Below are 27,017 nucleotides of genomic sequence, written 5' to 3'. Positions count from 1 at the left end.
ATTACAACCATCCATCCAACTTGTAGACTGCTCATCCTCGATCCTTACTATGGTCTCAGCTAACTAGAGCCTATCCCAGTTTACTTGGGGCAAGAAGCAGGGCGCACACTAGAGTGCTCATCGGTTCGTCAGAGCACGTGGACAGTCATTCACCTTCACATTTACACCTTTGAACAATTTACATTGCTCATTTAACCTGAGGACCATGTTTTGGGATATATATATATATATTTTTTGTTTGTTTGTTTGTTTGTTTGTTTTTTGGTTTTTTTTGGGGGGGGGGGGTTATTTATTCATTTATTTATTATATATCATCATTTTGGGGGGAGCAATTTGAACAGCTTTTAAAGTCAACTATGTCACAGAATGGACTGTTTTGACTTTGGAAATTCCCATGCCTTTGCCATATTGCGGTCTGCCATGATCATGATGTTGGCGTTTGGCACTGAGTGACCTCATCTCTGCGCTTTGGCAAAGACTTTGGCATATGCAGATTCATGCAGATGTGCAGACGTGCAAGAATTCATTTACACTCTTCAGTGACACTTTTGCATCCCTCATATTTCAAATTGAGTCGAGGTTGACAACCTTTCACATCACACTTTAGTAATGGCAAGATGGTGATGCATTGGGATGTGGATGCGGGATCCAATTTGCTGTGCTGTGATGACACCAAGTGGACACATTTATTCTCACTGTGCAGTTGAAGCCTTGTGTTGAAGCTTTTTTTTTACACTGTATTTTTGAAAGAAAGGCTGTTGTTTCACAGGAGTTTAGACAGGAGAGACTTATGTGACCATGTGTTTATTTTTTTGGACCAACCAGCCGGACGTGGCAATGGTGGATAACCCAAACGTGTTATAAACATCTGGACACAAGATGTTCCACCAGATGAGCTGTGACTTCACTCTTTTTTCGTTTTTTTTTTCCTTTCTCTAACCACACAGAGCTCATTCATTTTTACAGGCCCTCTGTTATACTCTAATGTGCATAAAAGTGACCTTTTTATTCTGACCAACAACTTTTCCTTTTTGCAATCCATTATGTTTGTTCCAAACACCAATGTCGGAAATTGTGTGAAATGTTCAGTGTGCTCTATGTCAAACACGAATTGAATGTTTTTCTCATAACATGAATATCACTCACTGAGCAAGTAAGACCGATAGTGAGTCATGAGTGTAGTCTGCTTTTTAATCACCGAGGAATAAGGGGTATAGAAAATTGGTGGATCGATTGGAAGTTTCACAATTTAGTGTTATCAGTTAACCTAAAGGGCATGTTTTTGGACATAGTGCAAGAAAAAACACATATAAAATAATGTAGGACATTAGTTTTAGTTTAGTACAAAAAGGCACTTATTTCTATAATTTAGAACTACTGTACATCAAAATAGTAGTGAATCTTTTCCAGTACACTGGAAAGCCAAAACAATGGATGGGTCGTTCCATAATTTTAGGTCAATTCTGGAAAATGGACCATTTATTTATTGTTATACGTTGAAGAAATAACATAGTGGTTTGTACATTTTTTAAAAATTTAAACAAATAAATCAAACAATCATATTTAATCATTAATTAATCATTTTTTATGCAAGAATACATGCTAGCTGTACTAGCTGCAAGGCTAACTGGCCAAGACAGAATAAACTTAATATATGTAGATTGTCTTTTTCTGATGATATTACTGAGTTGGTGCATTTTTGAAAGCAAGCCGTATTATAATGCTTGCCTCCTTGCTATGCAGCCTGCCTGAAATGGAAATTAAAAAAAAAAAATACGCACCAAAAGGGGGCAGTACATTTGTGGTCTTAATCAACAGAAAAAAATCACTACTGATTATTTTAAGGGGGTGCATTTTAGTGCTAAAATATTTTTTACGTCCAGACCTATTATATATATATATGTGTTCATCCCAATCAAGCGTCCCTTTAATCCTGTGATAGTTGAACTGATTTTATCACAGATTGCCTACACAGGATGTGTGAGTGGAGAGCTGCGTCTGATCACAGGAAATACTTTACGTGTCTGAATGCAAGAAGCCAAGGCTGTCTTTCTCTGGGGTAAATATTAACAAAGATTTTTTTCCTAAATTTTATGACCTCCAACATGTTTCAGTATTGTGAGTTCATATGCTCTGTGCCAGTTCTTTTGAAGAAGAAAAATGCTGTTGTAGTTCAATAAGTCTGTTTTCTGTTTCAGGACTGACTGAAAGCAAAAGAATCCGTTTGATCCTCAGTCCGCTTTACACATGTTACACACATACCATGTTCCTTCACCACTCATTGAGCAACATTTGTGGCGTAGTCTAAATCTGGGAAAGTGAGTGCTAGACAGTCAACAACACTGCGCTCATCTGCATCTCTGGACCTTAAAGCACTTAGGCCCTTAACCGGGAGGAAGGCAGGATCTTCTGGGACCGTGCATGGAGGGAGAGCATCCAGCTGGAGCAGTAACAGAGTTATATTGTGAGCAGACTGACGCCTCAGTGGAGAGGCAGATACACAGGCGTCGTCGGGGTGGCCTCTTTCTGGGGCCCCCCCTGTGCTGAAGCTGGAAATGGGTCAGCAAGACAGAGGGGCACAGTGGAGGCCAATCATACAGTGTAAAGAGGAATCTAAACAGGAAGTTGTGTACGGTGAGCTGGAAGTGACTGGGACACAAGGCTTTGTTTACCAGGGGTTATAAAACCTCTGGTATTGTGCTCAAATTATCGACTGTGATTGATGCAACTTTTATTTGGTTTTCACAGAACAACGTTGCAACTGTTTTGTTAGGTGAATTGATCTTTGTGACGCATTCAATCGTGCGTATGGTCTTTTTATTTTAGTTGCCCAAATGAGCAAATAATAAACACCAGATACTTTTAGATATTTAATGAAATTCCAATCAAAAAAGCTGATGTGTCTCTGCCTTAGTGCAATAATTATACTACATATGAGTCAATTACTATACGGAATTTGTGTTATTATTATGGTTGTAATTTAGAGTAGCATGAAACTTCACAGCGGCACAGTGACCGAGTGGTTATCAGGATGGCTTCACAGCGCAGAGGTCTTGGGTTCAATTCCGGCTCCGGCCTTCCTGTGTGGGGTTGTGCATGTTCTCCCCGTACCTACGTGGGTTTTCTCCAGGTACTCTGCTTTCCTCCCACATTCTAAAGACGTGCAAGGTAGGTTGATTGAACACTCTAGTTGCTGCTAGGTATGAGTGTGAGAAAGGATGGTTGTCCGTCTATGTATGCCCGGCAATTGGCTGGCAACCTGTTCAGGGTGTGCCCCGCCTACTCTGACCGAAGATCGCTGGAATAGGCTCCAACACGCCCGTGACCCTCGTGAGGAAAAGCTGAACAGATAATGGATGGATGGATAAAACTTCACACTGTATTGTTAAAGTGACAGGGTCAATCAAAACGAAACATTGCTACCTCTGTAAAGGTGGAACATTTTTTGCATTTAATCTCATTATATGATAAACCCAAAAACGCTTGTGAATATCTGCAATTACTAAAGAGTTCAAACGAAAAAAAAGTATAATAGAGGAGAGTTTACTCATGTTCCCAGAAGGGGGCAGTGTTTTTCTTCTATGAACATGATCACACCAGCATCCATTTTGCCTCCAATTCTCAACTGCTGCTGCTTTTAAACTGTAAAATGATGGCCAGCCGTAAGGGCAGTGAGCAGCTTGTTATTTAGTTATTGATGTGGCCGCTTTGAAAGACAAACAGAGGGCTGTCACACGCTGGCAGAAGATGGCAGGAATCACAACAACAACACAATAAAATGATCGAATGGAAGGAATGAGTAACAGCCTCATTGCATTGACTAAATGGACAGACTTCACCCGATAACATGCTGGGAAAAACCCACATGAGGTTATGAGCTAGTCGGTGCATTGACACCTCCTAAAGATTCATGATGGTTGTCACGACATGCTCAAATCTGGATACTTTTGAACTTGATAATGACAAACTTTACTCCAGCACATCCGGTAGCATTTAACCACTGACGTATGATTTCTTCTGTACCGTGAAGCCAAAAGGTATATGGGTATTGAGGTTTTTTTGTACACTAACACAATGGATTTGAAATATACTTTAGCTTTAACTGAACCGCATTCACCAAAAATATGTGCCATTTATGGAATTGCATCCATTTTATGTAGAGTAGATCCGTCAATATTTGCGTAAATGGAGGCAAAAGAGGCCATCGTTAGGCTGAAAGAACAGCACAAATCAGTAATTGAGATAGTCAAATTAACAGTGTAGCACATTGTTTAAAAATAAAGAAAGCACTGGTAATGCTTCGCTTGGTAAAGAAAACTGCCATATGAAGTCAGGAAATCAACTTAATGCAAAGAAATTGCAAGTAAATTGAATCAGATCTTGTGATAATGCAACATGTCTGTGCAAGACCCAGATCAGAGACTTGATGTCGTACATTTAACTTGGCAGAATATTGGCTTGCTCTAAAAGGGTAGATAATTTGTTGTTGTCTTCCTCCATATCATACAAAAGAGATGATGACGAAGGTCAGACAAATGTGTGGTCTGGGGGGGAAGCAGAACACGTCACACAACTGGTCTTTGTAAATGCTTTATATGCAACTGTTTCTTGATCTTTGCAGACACTGTATAGAAAACACTTGTAACATTTGTCAAACATTTAAAGGAAGTCGGAGCTTTCAAACAGACAACTATTCTAGAATTCTCACCCTTGAACATGCATACATCTCTTCCAACCGTTCAAACTCATCTAACACTGACAAACACACACACACACACAAACCACTTTTCTCAGGCTCTCCACTTACGATTCACAGTAGGATTTTATAACACTGTTTCTTTATCGTATGATATTTCTCAGCTTTGTTTTATTTAAAATATTTATCAACATTTATGTTGCAATATTTGGAAAGAGATACATACATTTTATTTACATAGGCTTATTAAGTGGGAGTCCAATGCAATGTGCATGTACATACATTATGTAGAATTCGATGTATGGCTGTGTGTGTGCAGTTAGCATTGATTCACCCAACTGCTTGTAAGAGCCTCGTTTGAGCCAGGTCTGGTTTCCAGGCCACTTGCGTGCATGTCTGTTATCATTCTGTTGGAATCCATGGTGGGAGGATCAAATCCACTGATCTCCTGTTCAATACAGTCCCAACAGAGTATCAGAGAGCTCTGATGATTCCCTGTACTGCAGATGGGTAGCTTGAAACAGGCTTGTCTTTTGTCGCTCCCTTCAAAATATTGTGACGGCATAAAGAAGTTGTCGGGGACCGAGGTGACTGCAGATGGTGAGAAGAAGCATTCATAGTCTTTTGGACTTTTCAAACATTCGGAGGCCAAGAGATCTGAATCGCAATCTTCTGAAGGCTGGCTGGTTCATGGCCACACTCATAGAGGGCCACAATTGGTCATAGTACCTTGCTTGCTTGACTGCCCATTGAAAGTCCACACCTCAGTCTTTTCACGCAGTCTCCTTTCACCTCTACTCCTGTGTCTGCATCTTTTTCTACTTTACACAGGCTACAAGCACTTGTGTTGTGTACACAATCGTCTCTAACCACAAAGATAAAACAAAAAAAGTGACCACACTCGTTCAGCCAGACATACTAATCAGGTCCTAGACAAGACCGATGTCGATGAAATTGAGGCACATAATCTGACAGGCAATGTTAAGCCTGAATTTGGTATGTTTGACAAAAAATCAGACAAGAATGATTAACATGTCACAAAAATGTTCCAGCTATCAGCACGGTCAGAACATGGGAAACATCTACAAACTGTATGTTTCTATAGATGTTCTACATGTGCTGACATACCTAAGTACCATATGAGTAAATACCGGTAGTTTGGGAAAGTTGAAGAGGGTACCATGAAGATGATATGGTGATATTACAGAGTACCCTTGTTTGCTTTTACTAAAGATGAAAGCATAGTAGCCATGACGCAAGCACAAAATCAATGCGCTCCAACAGTCTTATGAACTCTGGATTGGGACCCAAACTCGTCGGAGGCCTTTTACTGCGGGGTCCATACATTGTTGTATTGGGCTTTCTTGAGACAGAGTCTGAAGATCAGTCATTGTAGTTTGTGGTTCCATTGATAGAAAAGTTTGAATAACCACAGATTGGAGTCTCTGCTGAGTGCAGGATGACCCTCGTGGAGAATGGGAATTTTAATATATGGCCAATATCTTAAGAGTGACTTCACCTAGACCCAAAAGGGGCTTTTTTTTTTTTATTTTTTTTTTATTAGACCTTGAATCTTTAAAGTATTATTATAGCAGTTGGGTTGATTCTTAGTGGCTGCTAATGGTCAGAGTGAAAGTAAAAGGGGAGAATGAGAGAGAGCAGCTAATCTGTCCATCCTTCCCTTCACCCCTTGTTTTGTAAGAATGGGGATCAGGAGTTTCGATCAGCGTCACTTCAACCATCGTCTGGGGTTGAGTCTTCTGGAGTGGAAGAATCCTCGGCAAACTCATCTGAAGAGCCACTCTTGTGGATGCGGCCATCGCAGCGCATGCTATGGAAAGTCTTGCGGAAAGCCTCCATCATGGAGTGCGCTAGCTTCTTGGCCTCCAGCTTGCTTTCGCATTCCACGGCGTGACAGTCCATCTGGAAGGTCAAGTCGTCGTTGATCTCGCGGTAGATCCAGGCAAATACGTTGGGCCGGACACTGTGATCGGCTGTGCAATATGCGATCCGCGCTACCTGGTAGGTGTCCATGGTTACTGAGGCCTCACTGTGCCCGTCCAGGTGGTGGAGACGTACCTGGAAAGGCCGTATCTCCAGTAGAGAGTTGCCAGGGGGGCATGTGCCCTGCTGCTGAGCGAGAGCACGATGCTCCACCAGACTGACCACCGCTGACTCTGTGCAGCCAGACAAGAAGTTGGTCCCAGAAATAGTCACCTTCCCCAGGTAGGTCACCTGCAGGAAACAAAATTAAATAGCATTACTGGGATGAATCATTTCCAACGAGACAAGAGATTTGGCATTTTTTACACCAGATATAACTCGCATAGACAATTTGGGTGGCTTGAAACACAACAAACGTGCTGCAAGTAACCACAAACCGTTTGGAATGTTGAAAACATAAATAGGTGACGGGACATAAGCGGTTGTATTTTGTTAAACTGGTGCCCGTGCGCGCGGCGTAAAAATGGGCGGAACTTCTATTCACCCAGGCGAACAGTTAGACTCCGTTTTGTGCTAGACTTGTGCCCGGAACATAAAAGGGCCCGTGGAGTCAATCAACTTACTTAACTTAAAATACAAAAATATGTTTTTTGGATGGTGGTTAAAAAACAGTCATCATTGGTAACAGTGCAGACACATTGAAGGCTGTCTGTGCTTGTGCGCAAAGAGAAAAGGTCTTTTGTTCAAAAGTGGCTGAAACAGCCTCCACAGAACAACATGAAAAACAACACAGCATACCAGGACCGCAACAGACCTAGCAGATTGAGATGGATAATTTGTGAAGTTCTTCACACAGTTCTTGATGGGAACTCAGCCAGTCTGAGAACAGCCCAACAATAATGGCTCACGTTGCCCTTTTGCTACACTACTCTTTATGGCTTTATAAAAATACACAGAGGAGGAGCTGTTGACGAGCCAAATACTCAAATAGTTTTCACTCCCGTCTGTGTTTATGGTGGAACTGGGGGATACATTTCTCACAATATTTTATTGCATTTAAATCATTGCTGTAGATGATGTGAGGATATTAAGAGGACGTACTGGAATGCAATTTTTCTGTTTTATACTTTGAAATTTAATGCCTATTGAATGGACATCTTTTTTTCGCTCTTCAACAACAATAACAAAAATATATTCCATGTTTGGTACCACCTTGGAAACGATATGGTACATTTCCAGAGACTATCTGAATGAAAAAATAAAAAAAAAAAAATAAAAATAAAAATAAAAATAATGTCCATGTTAAGGAAACAATTCTTCTGTAAGTCAGACTGACAACATATGCCGCATGACAGAAAACAGACAGCCGTGTCTGGTTTTTTTCGTAACATACTTTTCTGCTTTTAAAGGTTATGTTTAGTCTGCCACTGCCAGGACAAACCCTTGTTCTTCCACCATGACTTCAAATGAATGGGATCTTTCAAAAAATATATCCGCAAATCACTGGGTGTGTGGTTCTGACAGCCAATGAACAAGGGAAAACCAAACAAAAATCTGAGGAAGTATGAAAATTAATGATGACAGTAATATGTATCACAGCCCCACCACCCAGGTAAAAACAGTTCAGACCACAGGTGGCAAACCACCGGGCTGCGGCCCAGTCCAAAGTGGCCCGTGGACCAATACCGGGCCGTAGCGAGCAGCACAGATGAGAGGAAAAAAAAAACTTGCAGAGCTTATGGTTTATTTTTTGTTTGAGGCTAAAAAATATCTTCTTTTGAAAAGTGACAGGCCTCTCTCCGGTGCAACAGTCTATAATGGACTAGTGACACGTGGTGCAATGGATCATCTTTGACCTGTGATCCGTACAGATCAAGCACCATGGTTTCGGGCCGTGGAATGGCCGTTAAAATAAAAGACAACATGATAAGTCCGCAATCACTGTAATAGCAGCAGAAGTTGAAACCCCACATGGATCACGTGAGCCACACCTATGGGAGCATTTTGGCAATTTAAGGTGAAACGAATCTTCAAATTAATGATAATGGATTTTTTTTCCGTCTCTTGACCGTCATTTCAGACATGTCAAGGAAGCTGCAAACATACTCAATGAACACGCCGCCTCCTCAATAACTAACTTTAAAATAAAGCTTAACAAATAATACATTGAGTCATTGATGCCAATGAAATAACTAGACTTAGGTTTTCGACCTTTCGGCTTGCTTTATCGCAGTTTTAATTGACATTACACTATTGCCGCCAACATCAACACAACGCAGTCCCGAAAACAAATTCAGTCGCTCAGGACGCTGACAAACTGCTAGTTCAATTACGCCGTCATTTTATGACATGACACAAGTGTCCGGCGTTAGTGGCTACTACTGGCTAGCAGTTAGCTGTTAGTATTGGCCAAGTGCCAGCTCGCTCCGCCCCCCCCCAATACCAGTTGATGGTCCGCAAAAGTTATAAACTTGTATGAACCGGTCGGTAGTGGAAATAAGGTTGGTGACCACTGCTTTACAGTTGCTTAACATCATATCATACTTTTCCACTACTACGCTACTTCCCAGGTAATTATCATCAGCATCATCATCAACTCTACCGATTACCCGAAGTCGGGTTGCAGCAGCTTAAGCAGGGAATCCCAGAACTCCCTAACCACTTGGTCCAGCTCTTCCTGTGAAATCTCAAAGCGTTCCCAAGCCAGACGGGAGACATCATCTCTCCAGCGTGTCGTGGGTTGTTCTCCCAGTGGGACATGCTCGGAACACCTCACCAGGGAGGCATCCCGGCGGCTTCATAGGCAGATGCCCGGGCCACCTCATCTGGCTCTTTTCAATATGGAGGAGCAATGGCTTGACACTGAGCCCCTCCGGGAAGACCGAGCTTCTCACCCGATCTAAACTCATTTTGGCTCCTTGTATCGGGATCATATTTGTTCGGTCACTATCCACAGCTGGTGACCATAGATGAGGTTAGGAACATAGATGGACGGTTAAATTGCAAACCCCACAAAGGAAGGCAGGAGCCAGGATCGAACCCACAACCTAAAGTTCTGAAGCACTGAAGATTACAGAGGGATCTGTGGATTTAAGGTAGCTGGCCATCAGTTTGTGTTTGCATGATTTGAAAGTTGTACAGCGAATGTGAAAACTCAGGTAGAAAGTCTTACAATTAGTGAAAGAAAATATTGGGCTTTCAAAGCCCCTAGAAAAATCATACTCTACAGCTTTGATGACCAAGACATGATGACATCTAAAGATCAAGTGAGCCAACAAAAATATCAGACTTTCAACGTTGACTTAACAGCATTCATGCTGAGGTATTGACGGTGGAAATTTTCCAGCAGAGCAGAGTTTTACAATGTCAGTGGGATTCGTGCAAAGAAAATATATTTGGCAAATTGTAAAGTGGTACCATGCACGGCATGTCAACACAATGGTTTTGTGGCTATTGTGTGCAATATTTGAGTGCGTATATAAGGAATTTACAAAAAAAAAAACAAAGGATTCAGAATTGAAAATGTCTTCTAGAGGCGTTTGTGTGAGTCAAACCACAAAGTTGCTGAACTGCAGCTTTCATGACAAGTTATGGCTAAAATTGATACGCTAAATCCATCACCAACCAGCACAAATCTGCAGTCCTCCAAGTGATTGAAAGCCAGGCAGGCAACATTAAATCATCTCAGAGAGCTACAAAGTCCTCCCCTTTGTTTCAGCTTTCCATGTGTTTCTCCTCTGTTGCCTCTTCTTCTTCTAACTTTTCCCACTCTCTCTTTTATTGGTTTCTTTTTTGTTTCTCTCTTCCTTCCCTTAATTTATCTTCACATCCCCTCAAATCTTTTGCATTCCCTCATTCAGCTAATTGATAACATTTTCCAACAGTCAGACTTTAAGTTCAAATATTCATCCCATGTGATTGCAAGACAGCATAAATACATACGGAGTGAGGGAAGGAGGCCTACAGCGTTGCAAAATGGAAGAGAAATGGAGCATATTCTGGAAACCAAACAAATGTCACTTTGCCATCTCAAACAAAAGACACAATGACAGAGGAATATAAATATATATATATATATATATATATATATATATATATATATATATATATAATATAACACATTAGAAAACTGAAATGTTTGGGGTTGAAATGAATCCACAAGTAAAACCCTACTACTACTATTTTTTCTTGCCTCGGGTACCTAAATTTATTTTTTATTTTTTTATGTTTACAATGTCAAGAAGTAGACAAGCTAACCACAGCAATAATTGTTTAGGTTTGTACCATTGTAACAGCAGACTTGACTTGTCATGTCTCTGTTTGGAACTGTTTGTGTCACAAATCCTTGCTACAGGCTTCAACAACACGATGACGTCCTGAAATAGTGTTAAATCGCCAATTAAGGGCGATAAAAATGATTGAATTACACTGACAATGTATTTGTACGATACCTATTGCCAACGATTAATGATATATTGGCATAGCATATTCTTCACGTTGATGTCATATTATATCCTAGTGTTGTATTTTTGGGTGAGAGTTTTTATTCAATCAGAATTCAGCTAGCTCGTGTTGCCAGGCAGATATAATACCAGTGCACGCACCATTCTTCCGAGGCCTTCAGATACAATCATGCGGGCATCTGTTCTGTCAAAGTCAATAAGCTTTCAGAGTTGATAGACAGTTGTGATAGCCAATCAGATCACAAGTTGGTTCCAGTGAGCCTTCTCACTGGCCTTACGCTGAAGGTGATGAACGCATTTTGTGAATGGATACTCACCCGTAAGTGGGCAGTACTATGCGGAATCAACACCCGAAAGTCGTAACTGGCGACTGTTCGAAAATCTCAAATATATTGTTTCTTTTTTAAACCACAATGGGATTTGATTGCAGATACAGTTGCGAGGGCATTTTCAAGACGGACCTTTCAAGTGAAGCTAGGTCATCTAAAACTCACTCAGTACTGTGTAAGTGTGTTTCTGTATATTATTTGTCCAGCCGTGGTGTCATAAATTATGCTATTATGAGGGGGATTTATTCAAGTAGGACTAAGTAGGACTCAAGGCCGACATGTGAAATGCATGGCCCGCCACTGCATTTCAGTAGGAAATCCAAATACTAAAATAGTCGATAGCTAGCTGCAGCCCTAGAAATACTATACTATTTCTATCTAGCAGACATAGCACATATCTTTTGAGACCATGGGAAATCTGAGAAGAAATAAATGTTTTTTTTAGCAACATTGAACAAAGGCCATAAAGGCAAACTCAGATGCCGGGAGGGAAGGGCAATGAGTGAAGGTTGTTATTTCGAAATGGGAAGTGAAAATAATGAGTAAATGCAAAGTACGACACAAGAAAGCAACGGATACTCAGAGGGAGACAAAGCAAACATCCGCAGTCCTGTGAGCTGGCTGGTCGAAGGACAGACAGGAACATTTTGGCCTCTTCGCTTAAACGCTTTGTGGGTGTCTGCTGATATGTGTGCATGGGAAGTGCAGCACTGGGGCACAGCTGTTTCAGTTATCAATGGAGAAGGATCAGAGAAACTGATTTAGTTGAAGTATGGGAAGAAAAGAGGAGATATCTGACCCTGAAGAGAGGCTTGGGAAACTGGCAAGGGAGAGAAAAAGGGAGGAAAGACGGCGATGTGAAAAGAGAAGATCGACATTTTGTGGATACCATATATAGGACCCGGTCTGGGAACATGGTATGATACAAAGGATGCACAGTGGTCAGAGAAGAAGCAACTATTCTGTGTCAAGTCAGAGCATTTGATATTTTATCACTGTTTTGTCATTTTCTATGTGCCTTTCAAAAGGCAATGGCAACATATTGAAAGTCTTAAAACACAAATGTATTGGTTGACGTCCGAACAGCTGATTATTTCACACATGCAATATGGTTTGGGTAAAATAAAGCCACAATATGTTTTCCACTTACTGAATTAAAAGAGGAAAATCACATTTCCCATTGTCCAAAAGTGGCATAGAGGGGACATTTAGTGTAATGTTTCATAAGCAAAAGAAAAATTGACAATGGAAATGTAAAAAAACATTTGAAATGTTGATTTTCTTTTTCTGACAACATCCAGCATCATAAAAAAAGAGGTCAATAAAAACGCAGAAAACAGCTACGGTAGCCGTACATGAAGACTTGCGATGACATACCCGCAGACGAGACCAAATTGATATGTGCATACTGTTTAAACAAACTGAACTATTAACTGACCATCGTAACAGAAAATTGGCATTGCCAGTGGTCGTTAAGGTCAGAACACAAATGTTGCACTGTCAGAGACTGGGGCTCTCTTGACATTTTCCTTCAGAAGGCCCCCGTGTCTGGATCCCCCTACATGACTGGGAATCCACGGCTTGGGAATGCAGCGTTCCTGAGGAGGTTGTTAACATTCCTCAAAACTTATTGAATCAGCACAGCACAGCTGGCTCCACTTGCCAAGGCATGCAAAGATGGATAAGCGATGTGTGTGCGTGTGTGTGTGTGTGCATGCACACGTTGGAGTGGAGTTTATGTGTAAAGAGCAAAACTTAGAGTGTTTTGGTTTGGGTCAAATCAGTAGTCGCTCAGTCTAAATGAAAGAAGCTTTTATATGTGCATCTTACATACTGTACAACCAGCTATAGCAAAGGGAATCACTATTTATTCCGGTAATAGTACACTCCATAATGTCTTTACTTTCGAAAGATGTTCTGGTTTAACCCACAAATTTGTATGTATAGGTTGTCTGTAAGCTGATTAATAACAAAGAACAGACATTTTAAAATTAACTGCAGTAATGCAAAAAAATTGTGTGCTGTATCTACTACTTATAATCATGTGAATACAGATACATTTTTAAGTAGGTGTATAGTTTAATATTCCCTTTATTAGTCCCCCAAATGGGGAAATTTGAGATTCGAACCCAGGCCTCCTGGGGAGACTGGGTCCTGAACGCGGCGCCTTAGACCACTCGGCCATCCTGGCTGCCAAGAATTTATAGAATAAATACAAAAAAAATTCAGTGTGTCCTCGATGGAGGCAGGCCTATACTGTCTTTATCTGTTGCTTACATTGCCTCCTGTTTACAGCGTTCACATTTGTGGCAAATATTTTGTCACAGAATATGACAGAAATGTCGGGAAAAGGGCTTTATTGCTATTGTTATATCTGCAAGATATTGGCAGTTGTAGTTATAGCACCCTCAATAAATACGGTAGTTAAATAATATGGTAGTAAAATCAAGCGCCAAGCTGGTTGACAGGCGAATGATGACGTGTCTTTTTAAGTGATGGCAATGGCATTATTTTCACCTCCGAATGTCACGCTTGTAGAGTGATATTGTCAGTCAGTGGTAGACTGCCACGCGTAAATGTGTACACCCGCATGCACGTGCAGGCGCGCAACTTCAGGTTTTATTGAAATAAAATGTAAACATATCCAGAACGTAGCTCAACACATTCATAATACAAACTGAAAAACACATTCAGAACAAAAGCTGGGAAAATTTTGAGCAAATTCGGCAATTTGTGTTTCATTGATGGGCTGTTGGCAAAGCGTAGTGGTAAACCCGATTTCCATCAAGCAGCCCAGTGTGGTTTAGTTTGTCTTGTAATTTGGTTCACTGACAAAGAGGTTAAAATTACCAAAATAACTAGGTGTCTTTTTGCCAATCTTCCATTGACAATGGGGTGTTGGATTTAAAGGGTGCATGTGGAAAAAAAAACAAAAAAACAAAACAAAATATGCTTTGCTGTTAGACGACATGCTTTGGTTATTTAAGAGCAAAACATTTTTTGGTTTGTTTTGGCATACAATAAAAAGTCATTACAGAATAATAGATATCCATTATTGGACTTTGTTTACTGTGTGTTGCTCCTTTGTTGAATTAATTATTTTGTGTTTGGCTGTTTGATGTCACACTATTTCCATCTACATGTGGTCTACACATGGTGCAAACACAAACCAGATCAGGATTTAACATTCTGAAGAAGGAACTAAACCAAACTCTCTCATGGAAGAACTGAGCCTTTGACGATTTTCCTTGACACAGTGACATAGACACACTTGTTCAAAGAAATGGAAAGGCTTTTATCATGTGAACAAATGACACAATGATATGAAAACAGAACAAGTTGTTTTGAAAAATTAAATTCTCTACTGACAAATGTACAAAACCCACAGAGAAAAACTGGAAGACTCAAAGTCAAGGATTCCAAATCATACTGGTGCAAATTAAATTTAATCTCTGGTAGTAATTCTGCCGTTGCTGCAGAGTGAAAACTAGCACAGTGTCTCAACATATGTGAAGTGGACTGCTTTAACAGCACCAAACCAGGCAAGAAACTGAGAGGTGGCCTTTCATCCATGCTAGCTGTTAGCTTTGGCACTATGTCGGCAGTCCTCAGCCAGGCTGTCTGTTTGCAAACTGAGACTGTGGGCTCGAAGGGAACTAAGTGGAGGAGGGGATGACGGAAGCATAAGAGAGAATATAAAACACTGTGAGGATAATAAATGGTGTCATATTGTACTGTTGCATATAAAGTCAGCAGGGTGGACGGCGGAGAGAGCAAAGCCGCTATTGTTCAGTTGTCTCTCATTACAGCATTGAGGGGAAAATGTCTGGAAGTGGAGACACTGGCAGATGGGCAGACAGACAGGTAGTGAGTCAGACAGGATGTTACACCTGCCAGCAGATGGAGGCAGTGAAGAGGACCAGTTCACATTTTAGGAGGTTTCGCTAACAGATGGGAGAGATTACTTTTATGTGGCCGGTGCTCTGCTAAATAGTGGTAGTGGTATCCATGGCAATGTGGCTTGGCATGCTCTACAATGCTGGAAAGAGCAGTGAGCTCAGAGGCTACAAGTGGATGTTGGGATTCACACCAGGAAGAGAGAGCTATCAAGGCCAGCTATGTTCGGCCTTCACCTAGGTGACATATCAATATTTATCTACTTTTGTGGCAATGAGAGCCAACTATATGATGCAACATGTCCACTACCATGACTTTGCATCAACAGTTGGAAGTGCTGAGCCATAAAACAACTGCTAATTAAAAACATTCTTTAAATTTGTCACATTGCGTCACTTAATAACACTGATTTTGAGCATTAAAAAAAAATTATAGACATATCTGGTCCAATAAAATGGGAGTTTGGATGCAGCGAGCTGAACGGATGAAGAATAATGAATGCCTTTCATGTCTCAAGTACTTTGTTTGTCCAATCATGTTTTGGATTAAAAAAGGGATCAAATTACTTTGTCAAGTAAAAACAATGCGAGAACAGTTTCCACTGTGCATTTTCACAAGGTTTTAAAAAATTCCATTTCTGGTTTGAAGTAATATTTTTACACAGACTGAGCATTGAAACTCCAAAAGACAGTCTGTGTGCACGTATGAGGGAGCGTGAGTCACGCATGTGTGTGCCAATCAAGGGCTTTTTGGCTGACTTTCACTCCATGTCCACATTTGAATTTAAGGATGTTTTATCCTGTTGCTTGAACTCTCGTCTATTTTGGCCTCTAAATTACTGTTGAGTCAGAGTCACATGTGCGCGACATTTCGTCCACACTGCAAGACTGAACATTAAATCATCTTAATTATCAGACTGTACTAGCCAGGTAGGAAAAGCACATTGTGGAAATGAATAGAACGTTTGTGCCCAGAAGAAAAGTTGGATTATGATTGCAGTAATACTATTATAGAATTAGTTTTTAAGGGGAAAGACAGGATTTGGGGATTATAAGGTTTCATGTGATTTTACCTTGTATCCAGCATGGGTTTTGTTCTTGGTAAGTGGTGTGGTGGAGCAAAGTTCAATGGCCTCGGGCTCATGGAAGATCACCGTGGGCAACGGCTCCTTTCTCAGCGTCAGCACATTCAACTTGGTCTTCAGCATGCTCTGAAAGTGCTAAGGAGAAAGAGGAGAAAGGTTTGGTTATTTACGAATGTTTAGTCTGCATCAGACAAGTGTTTACCCCGCAACTCAACGCCAAACATAACTTCCATAACACAGTTGAGCTTATTCATGGTTATGTGGGCTAAAATCTTGAAATTGAAATATTCACAGACAGGAATCCAGAGCCCAAATTATCTGATCGAAAACAAACTTTTTGTTTTCTCTGGTGATAAGGCCAACGGGAAAATGGTTGCGACAACAGACCTAAAAAGGATGGATAGTGAAATTGGTACACTTTAATTTATACCGTTAACCCTCGTTGACATTGTGGGGGGTTTTTTTGCACTCATACTCAATGCTGGTGTATTCAAAATGTTAGCCAAACTCTAGAACTTCTTACTTCTGCCAACAAAACAGAGGTCAAGGCACACCCTGAAATGAATTATGTGCCGGTTCCTGGTGTCCACTGTACTACATTAGCAGGGGGAGGCTTTTGCACCAGAAAGTGGAACATGAAGTACAGATAAAAGGAGCATTGCCTACACCATGAAAACACAACAGACAAGATGGCATTTTCTTCGTATTACAATAAACAGAAGATGGGAAATCTGCGAAGACTAATCAAAGATATAGATATAAAGATGACTGACTAACAAATTGTTTGTTCATATTTTACTTGAAATGTTTCTGTATTGGGTGGCATGAAGGATGACTGGTTAGCACGTCCGCCTCACACTGCAGAGGTGCAGGGTTCGGTTCCAGCTCCAGCCTTCCTGTGTGGAGTTTGCATGTTCTCCCCTTGCCTGCATGGGCTTTCTCCGGGTACTCCGGTTTCCTCCCACATTCCAAAAATGTGCATGGTAGGTTCGTTAAACACGCAAAATTGTCTCTGAGGTATGATTGTGAGTGCGGATGGTAGTTTGTCTTTGTGTGCCCTACGATTGGCTGGCAACCAGTTCAGGGTCTACCCCGCCTCCTGCCCGAAGATATCTGGGATAGGCTCCAGCACGCCCGAGACCCCCGTGAGGAGAAGTAGATCAGATAATGGATGGATGGGTGGATGGTTTCTGTATTCTTATTCTTTACTATTCCTCTCTAAAATCTGTCTAACCAAAAATGAATCCATTCTATGAACTGCTTTTGAGCTGCAGTGTCGAGCTGGTTCGGAGAGGTCCCGCGCCAAGTCAACTGTCTGCCAATGGAAGGCATATCAATAAGAGTATTTGGCAGTAGTTCATAAGGTGTGGCATGCATATGAAGGCTTTGGCAAATCTGTACCAAAAGAATGATCACTTACTCCTTGAGGTGTAACTTGACAATGACTGGAGCATGAGATAACACTCCTGGTGTGAGATCGAATGTCTTTCAATGTCTATGACAAATGATGAACTGACAAATTTTTAGAAACTGCCCGTTTCTGGTTACAACACCAACCTTGTGATCATCTATAAATATTTGTATTCATCTGCTGCACTAGGAATTGCTTTTAGCACTTTTAGCACCCCATAACAAATATAATATCCAGCAACCGCTACTGGAGCCATAGCCACAATCATTGTGCAAGGACTTTTTTGAGAAAAGAAAACAAAAAAGGATGTGATATAAAGCAAGAAAAAATACGTGCAAGGAGCAGATGGAGAAAAAAGTTGACAAGAGTTGTGAAAGTAAAGCCACATGTGTATAAACGCTTGCTGACCTCCGCGTCAGCACTTTACAGCTTCCTGACAGCGGCTCACATTCCTGCGGTCGGGCTGGGCACCGAGTGAAGGGAGGAGATCTTGCCCACCCCTTACCTGGAGCAAAAGGCATGAGTGGAGGGCCACTGAATTTTATCCATAAGATTTTACCATCTTTAATTGTATGCGTCATATCCCCAAAGTCCTCTCATCAAGTGATGACATTTCATTGATTCTATTTTGGATTTAGACTTGGACACAGTGGCAGACTCCAACGTCAGACAAGTGCTGGTCTGGTTGCGAGACAAGGGTCTTGTCCGCATGCCACAATACACAATGGTTGGCTTCACAAGGAAACCTCAGCCAAGATTAGAAAATACAAAAGCTCTGTTTCAAGACTTACATTTCAGCAACTAATTTGTGTAATCTGAATTAGTTTCAGGTGCCTAATCCACACTGATGAAAGCGTCAGGGGGAAACAAAAATGTCATGCCTAAACTAACTTACTCAACACTATATCCCCGAGAAATATACGGGGAGGAGCTTACAAAATCTTTCACAAGTCTGGAAGTGGAGTATACTGGTGGCCAAAACTCTCTGGTCCTACATCCGCTCATGATTTTATAAGTTGGCTGTTGTGCATTTCGGAAATGTACCCAACTTTCACAAGTCCCATTCAGCGGAACTAGTCCATTCAACGGGAAAGTGAGTCGGAATACAATTGTGAAGTTATCCAAACTGTGTATGATTATCGATTTGAGAAAGATTTATCAGTCAAACCATTCAACCATCATCCATGGTTGTTTGTAATGAATTTATTATTATTTTGCTTTATTAATTTATAATTTTACTAAAAAACAAAATCATGTAGATAAACTAAAATGACCGAGGATAAAAAGGCAAACAGTGCACATAAGAAATTCACTTATACTCTATTCCAATTTTCCAATGTTTTTTCTTTTCTTTAGAGATGAAGTCAAGTCCAAATTGTTCTTTGCAATGACCGCCTCTGTAAATACAGTATTCAAATTTATATTGTGTTGGTGATGGCACATATAACAATTTTTGACTTGACTTCCACTTTAAAATTGTACCACAGAATCACAATGAATTGAAAAGAGTGAGCCCATTTGAATAAACAATATAAAATAGTATGTATTATGTATTTAAATGGTTTTGGCATTTCTCAAATTTGGCCATCAAACATTGCTAAATGATTTAGCACATCAAATATCATGTAAACGATAACTGCTGCCTGGAATATAAATGTTAATTTTGGCTTTGAAGTGCCATATAATGTGTACTTTCAAACAATTCAGTGATTCATATTTTATCACTAATGAGAGGCCTGTATTGTTTTAGTACTTATCCTCTAAGCTGCTAATAGGTTACACACCACGCTATTTGGCTAATAATATATTTTTTTTTTCATAAAGTACCAAATCTTTTTGTGGTGTTTTTTTTCTGACGTGAAATCCAAGAGACAACAATACAAGTATTGTTTAAAAAATGTATAATGTAGTACTACATACAAATAAAGAAAATTGTTTGCCTAAAATGCATGCACTGAAAGAGGGAACAGGCATGCAGTCTTTGGAGAGTGTCTAGTTCGGCCTCCTGCAGTGATGACTTTAACAGGTAACAGATGGTAAGTTTATCTTTTATCCCCCGAAGGAACGGTTCAGGAAAGAGTTTTGCAGGTCATTCTCAAGGTATGGAAGAGTAGTTGTGTAACCCACCTTGACCAAAAATTACTCAATATGCAGTCATCACTGTGACAGTTTTACTGATAATCTAATCTGTTCCTCTGTATATTTAGATGTCCAATTCCTGATCTTAGCACAGTTTACAAGGGGAAAATATCTCAGAAACTGGGAGGTCAACTGTATCCTTATAGTGGCATTACCCGGGGCCGGTCATGTTGTCATGGAAAAATTCTAAGTAGAATAAAAGTAACCACATCTCAGCCAGAGCGTGACTTATTAACAAAGCAAATCTTTGGGGCAAACTAAAATCCCACCAAACCTTCTGAACTACCCCAGAGCAGACCAGAAGCAGAAACACACATTTCTTATATTAACTGTGACTATTACTGCAACGAGGAAGTGAAGACAGTGCTGCAAAGCGACGTACCTATAGCCGACCTTAAAATTACATTTTATGCAGAGCGCCTTTTCATTTGTTACTGTGACAAAACCACGATAATATCAAGGCACTTATAATATTGCAATATTCTAATATTCTGACATCCCTAGCAAACACACAATTTAGTGCCTGCTATTTGGGATCTTAGTAAATTAGACCCTACATTTAAGAGGAAAAAAGTTAACTACACCAGTAAACATTTCCTGTCTCGTCAATTCCATAATAGGGCGACACAGCGATGGCGTGATCCAATTTGGAGGCATACGATAGTATTGTATTGTACTACACACCAGTGAGTAGCATCACTCACAAGAAGAGTACACTCATTTGAAGCATGCATGTTCTTCCTGTGCTTGTATGGATTTGCTTTCAAAACTATGCGTGTTGGGGTCATTGAAGACTCTAAATTTCCTTTGGTGTGAATGTAAAGGTGAATTTTTGTTTCTCTACATGTGCTCTACGGCTAGCTGGTGATCAGACCAGGATGTACCCCACCTGTTGCACGACATAAGGTGGGATAGGCTCCAGCACACCTGTTCCTCTATTGAGAATAAGTGGGAGGCTGCAGATGACGGATGCATGGATGGATGGATGACTGAATCCGACGTCATGCTTACTGTGGTCTAGTGAGTAGCACAACAAAAATGGTGCCAAAAAGTGGTACAGAACAGACTGCTTATTTTACGACCGTTCAGCAATGAGACTGCAATAAGACATAAAAACGACAGAACCATCTTGCACTGATGAAGTTTCATCCTTCCACTTTTGTTCTCTTTGCAAATTTGATGTTGTGCCACACATTATTGAAGACGCAGTCTGAAGCTCTGACCAAAATCTTTAACTGAAGTTTCTTCTGATTAATCATCATGTGGAGAAAATTAGAGATGGATTACTGGCAATGACAGATACTTTGCCAGTGGCCCAATGTGAAAATGTGTTTTTATTTATAGGGAAACTGCAGCTGCATGTGTATAGTTGAGTCCCGATTTATTATTGTTTCAAATCGCTTTCATCAAAACTACAACATCCACAATTGAAATAAAGACAAAGAGGCGACGACTTTTTAGCACGACGGCCTCACAGTACAGAGGGGCAGGGTTTGATTCCGACTCCAGCCGTCCTGTACGGAGTTTGCATGTTCTCCCCGTGCCTGCGTGGGTTTTCTCCGGGTGCTCCGGTTTCCTCCCACATTGCCAAAACATGCATGTTAGGTGAATGGAATATTCAAAATTGTCCCTAGGTGTGATTGTGAGTGCGGATGGTTGTTGGTCTATGTGTCCCACACGCCCGCAACCCTCGTGACGATGAGCGTCTCAGATAATGGATTGATAAAGACACAAAGATAGACACAAACGCAAACACAGGTAACAATAGGAACCAGTCATGTATTTCTGACATGTCAGGTCCACATGTTTTCTTCAGCAAAATCCTGTTTGTTAAGTGCCACACATAGCTGAGTGTCAAAATGTGGAAACCAAGGCTAAAGAAAGAGCTGCTGACACAGGAAAGGACATACTTGCTCACCACAAGGATTTTCAAAAAAGAACATTGTCTGTGTGTTTCTATGTGATTGTCTGAGTGTGCACTTGTGCCAAAACCAGTATAGCCAGGGTTAGCAGGAGGATGATGAAGATTTTTTTGAAAAGACAGAAAGAGAACTGGGGGAAACATTAGATTAATATAAACATACTGAATTACATTTTTGCTGTAACAGCTTTCTGTCTGTTCCCACAAATCCTTGCCACAACCTGTATCTCCTCACCCCCAGCTCCCGCCATCTAGCTCTTCTTCCTGCCTAAACATGAGACTCTTAGGCAGCAAGACATCAGGTGTTGCCATGGCAACAGAGAATCCATCATGCCATCGCCGCTGAAAAGAGAAAACACTCAAAACAGTTGATACGATAAAATCGAGACCAACCAGCTGTTTGCTGGCTCTGCAGAAATCTCCATCAACCCTGACTCAACTGACGTGAAGGATATCAACCTCAAGAGGGCTGTTGCTATGGTTACACAGCAGGCGAGAGCTTGGTACTTCACTTTTTATAATGCAGTCTTAATGGTTCTTGCCTTCCTTCGATGCTATTAATTAGACATATAACGTTGTATTTATCACTGCCACTATTGTATAGACACGTTTTAGACAGGCCGTCACAATGAATGAATCTACAGAACCATAGTTCCTAAAATAGTGCAGAGGAACATTTGAAAAGCCCTTTTCAAAAATGCTATGAACCCATTTGGACTATCCTGGGCAAAATAACATTTATTTACTGAGACCTGCAACTTTCCTAAATGTTAATTTCATCTTGTTAAAACAAACATTAGTTCAGTCTGACAGTATTCCACAGCTGTCATAGCCCACAATGTGGTTGATTTTAAAAATGTGTTTGTGTTTTCTCATAAGAAATCCAGTAATTCTTTTGTTGTTGTTTTTCATGTTGACTTAAGAACATACAGAGGTTGCTTGCCAAACCACTGGATCAAAACACATTGCATAATGAGTATAGTCAAGTCACGATCATTTTATTGACTGCTCACGCTTGTTTCTACAAACTCATTTGCTGCGCGCATTGACTGGGTAAAAGAGAACAGAGCGGGACAATACCCCGACATGCTAAGGTGTGGTGTGGCGGTGTGGCCTTATTTTAATTAGACGTGCCAGGCAATTAATTGGAGCAAAAAAATGTTGTGAGATGGGAAGCCCGCTTTAACATAGGTCTCCTTTTCACTTTCAAATTTTCTGTGAGTCATATAGGTAAAAATAAAAAGAGATTTCATTCCATGACCACATTTAAATCAAATCATCTTTCACCAATTAAAATAAACAAAAATATCATTAATCCTTTCCAAACCAACACTGTGCACCTTGGTCACCAAGAGACAGTATAATACAGACAGAGAGACACACATGGAGAAGAATTTCACAACCGATTCAATGAGTTGCAGTGATATTATTCATTTTTTTTGCAGATGATAAGGAATATATACCTGTGACTATATTTATATTGTTTGTATGTATTGCTGAACCGTTTGTGTTCAAAGATAGTAGTAGTAAAAAGTTTAAAACAATGCGCCTATCGATTATATTTGTTATTCTGTCTATGGCATTTTGCATCGTGTGTTAGCATTAAGATAGCATACATTCGAAGTGATGTGGTTGTTTTAAATCCGCAACGAATAATTCGCTTAGTTTTGTGTTTAGTTTCACAGTAAACTTCAACTGGCTGCGTCAATAAACAGCTTTAAGCCTCTTTTATAAATAACCGCTCACTTGTTGTGAAGTGAGTTCATTCAGCTTGATGCCACCCTCTGTAGCATTTGTATATCTAATTTTTGCTCACTAGTCAAAATTTTATATGATCAGTCACAGCGCCACACAGTGCTCAACAAAAGTAATGCACGCACACATTTAACCTCTATTTGGCGTCTACAATAACTACAATTTTCTTTTACTCAAACATATACCATTAAATGGCAAAAACTGCTAATGTATTTTTTGCGGAAGTCTCTTTTTTTCAAAGTTGTAGTATTACTAGTATTTAAAATAGATGCAGTGTCTCAAAAAAGTTCATTTCATCTAAACATGGCCCACCACAACAATATGGCTACAAGTGAAGTTATAGAACTTTATCCATTGGATGATCTTAAGAGAATGCGGTTGCTAGGCGACGTATCTCTCGCTGGTTGTGTAACCACTTGGAGCGCCTATATTCATAAATTGAAACGGATGAGAGTTGATGTACGTAATGATGTAATTTACAGCGGCCATGGAGTGCAGCTCACCCTGGAATAAAAAATAATATTAAAATAAAATAAAACAGCGGAACTCTTAATAATTCGTCATTCTGTCTTGTTGACGTCTGGGCAGAAGAGAGGATTGTGCAAGTTCACTTGGCAGCCATGCAGTCCACAGGCAGCCGCACATCTGGAGAGCATTATGTCTGCAGGAGACTTGAAGAAAGCCCCCCGCTTATCAAACTGCGTGTCATTAACGAGCATTTTGACATTTCCATACAGGCACCTCGCTGCCATTTCGCACAGGAAGAAAAAACAAACAAACAAACATCCTGGCGTTTGGAAGGTGGATTTGAAGGCCGGTGTTTGCACACTTGAGGTTCACGTTCATTTGGAAAAAAATAAATAAAAGCTTTGGGGACCGATGTCACTATTTTTGGCGTTAGTGAAACGCTTGTATTCCAGGGGGGTGGGGGTGAGGGGGTCTGTATAACACATTCACTGTGGGTTGTGGGTAAAATGTGCGCACACTTGGCGTACTGTGAAGAGCTGCACATGAACGTATCACCAAAAACAACGCGGTGAGTGGGAAAATGAGAATTTGATCATTGTGTACTAATTTTAAAGGATGGCTGTCGATTCTCATTCGTACGGTGAGTCATTCAATCACAATCTGTAGCAAGTCAAAGTGCAGCAAGTCTCCTATGCAGGAAGAAACCAGCGCACACATACACATACTCCCACATCACGGTTAGAGTCAGTCTACGTAAAAAGACAGCACAATCCTGATTTTTACGGCTCCTAGTCGACAGTAAACGCAATCGCCGGCTGTCGTCTCCTACCTGCAGTCGCTCCGACGCTGGTTGCCACATATTAGCAGTGTGAAAGGGTCTCCGTCCAGACGACAGCTTGTACTCTGGTCGTAGTCCGGTTCACATCTGTTCGCTGTTGCGGTTCGCCTCTCTGCCCTCCTTCAGCCTGGACCAGTCCGCGAATAACGCTGTGTTGCTCCGCCTGGTGACAGTTACTTTCTTCACCAGGAGGTGGCGGCCGCCGCTCGTATGTCGCGTTTCCTCGAGTGCTGCGTTCACGGAAAAACTCAAATTAAAAGATACTCTCCTCAGATAAGGGGGGTTATAGTCAGTCAGAAAACGTATTGATTACGCGTCTGATATATACAACCGCTATGCAAGTTCATTATAGAAGCTCCTTTTTGGGTTCCGATTATTGTGAAGTGTATCAGTTTGATACACACTTCTAAAATAACAAATTTGCTCAATTTACTGTACACATTACTATTAATTAATGATATTCATTTATGTGAAGACCCTGATCACGTTAAAGATTTTTCACAATAATTAGGAAATATATGCATATCTTATTCAACACTTTTTCTATGAATCTCTGTCAGAGTTTACATTTTCTTCCATATGTCCCATAGAAAATAATGTTTTTCAAACATATCTGTATTTGTTCTTCAATGCTGAGTGAGAGTACTTTTGCATGCCAAATACTTAGGTTAAGTAGACTGATAAACTTGCTGTGGTCTAATTTTCTTAAATGTCTTTATTTATATTTATTGTACTCAATACAGTCCGCCAAGGGAACATTTCATCTTACACTCTGCTCTGTATACTCTATTTTGTTTTTCACATCACATAGATTACCAGCCGAAACAAACACAGGCATGTAAGAGACGTATGAGTGCACAAACAGTGCTTTAACAATTTGGGTTGTGGGTTGGTGTCGGATTCTTGCTTATGGGCACTTTGACAGTGCTCTGGAAGAAGACTCATATCCCTCCAAAAACAAGTTGCTATTTTATATTCATCCAGAAAGGTGCTTAAACTGTAACCTTCCAACTCCCAAGCAGATGAGTAACTGCCTCCACAAAAATGTGTTCGGGTACCAGTAGAAAAATCCGGACTGCCTGGTTGAAAGCCAGGCACGGTGCCAGGATGTTTTTCTCTCATGGTGCTAAAAAGGGGCTTGACTGTTACATGGGGGTGGGGGGCTGAGAAAAGAATTAATCAATCTATTTTAAAATATCAAATAAAAAGCTCTGGGTTCTTAAGTGGGCTAGAGTGCTACCACTTATTTCCAATTGTATTAATTGTTGCTACTGCGACTGGCTGGCAACCAGTTCAGGGTGTATCCCGCCTACTGCCCGAAGACAGCTGGGACAGACTCCAGCACGCCTGTGACCCTCGTGAAGATAAGCGGCTTCGATAATGGATGGATGGATAATTGTTGCTGTTTCCAAAGCCTTTATAGCCATTTTGACAAACTGACATAATCTGGCTAAATTGCACTAAAGTTAGTGGTCAGGAGAGCAATATATTTACTCGCGTGGCTGATTTGTTGGTTGAAAAGAGAGAAAATATTGGACTAAAGGACTTTTTACAAGAAGAGATCACACCACATCTCTTGGGTTTGTTTGCATTTTCTGCTGATTAAACCAACACAAATTAGTTTGCAAAAATGAACAAAAATAATGCTGCTCATAAATGTTCAGCATTTCTACATGTTTTGGATACAGCAAATGGCACGTCAAAAATCAGGACCACAGACGGTTTTTGAATCGTCTTAAAATGTCCAAGGCCATTGACAGGGCCTCTGACTCAGATAATAAGCAAAGTTCAAACCGGCCAATAACATGCTGCAGTGTCGTGTGGAAACATAATAGTTTGTAGGTGTCTTGTGTGACGTGTGTGAAGCCGCAGTCTGTGTTGAGAGCTGTTTACAGAGGGAACATCTGGATCAAGCCTGAGGTCGCTGAGGCTGTTCACATTACCAACACTCCATAAAAGGTCTTTCCCACAGCCGACTGTTGAGTCTGGTGTGTATGACCTTGTTATGCAGCAACATTCACATTCACATTGACCAGTAAGTAGCTTTCTCCTCACATCTACAAAATTAAATG

General features: G+C 40.6%; 1 protein-coding gene across 1 annotated transcript; it reads right to left on the bottom strand.

Moving 5' to 3' along the window:
- Positions 1-4,577: 4,577 nt before the first annotated feature.
- On the bottom strand, positions 4,578-25,103 carry pid1 (phosphotyrosine interaction domain containing 1). The gene is made up of 3 exons (XM_088301542.1): positions 24,937-25,103; positions 16,402-16,548; positions 4,578-6,931 (listed from the first exon to the last, which is right to left on the bottom strand). Exons 1-3 carry the CDS (start codon positions 24,964-24,966, stop codon positions 6,431-6,433), a joined length of 678 nt encoding a protein of 225 aa, XP_088157668.1. The 5' UTR covers positions 24,967-25,103; the 3' UTR covers positions 4,578-6,430.
- Positions 25,104-27,017: the final 1,914 nt, after the last annotated feature.

This window comes from Idiotropiscis lumnitzeri, chromosome 7, assembly GCF_059441095.1.
Source record: "Idiotropiscis lumnitzeri isolate Australia: NSW breed Sydney's pygmy pipehorse chromosome 7, RoL_Ilum_1.0, whole genome shotgun sequence".
Classification (NCBI taxonomy): domain Eukaryota; kingdom Metazoa; phylum Chordata; class Actinopteri; order Syngnathiformes; family Syngnathidae; genus Idiotropiscis; species Idiotropiscis lumnitzeri.
Note: the sequence above shows the minus strand (reverse complement) of the source record. Positions and strands in the feature narration are given on the sequence as shown.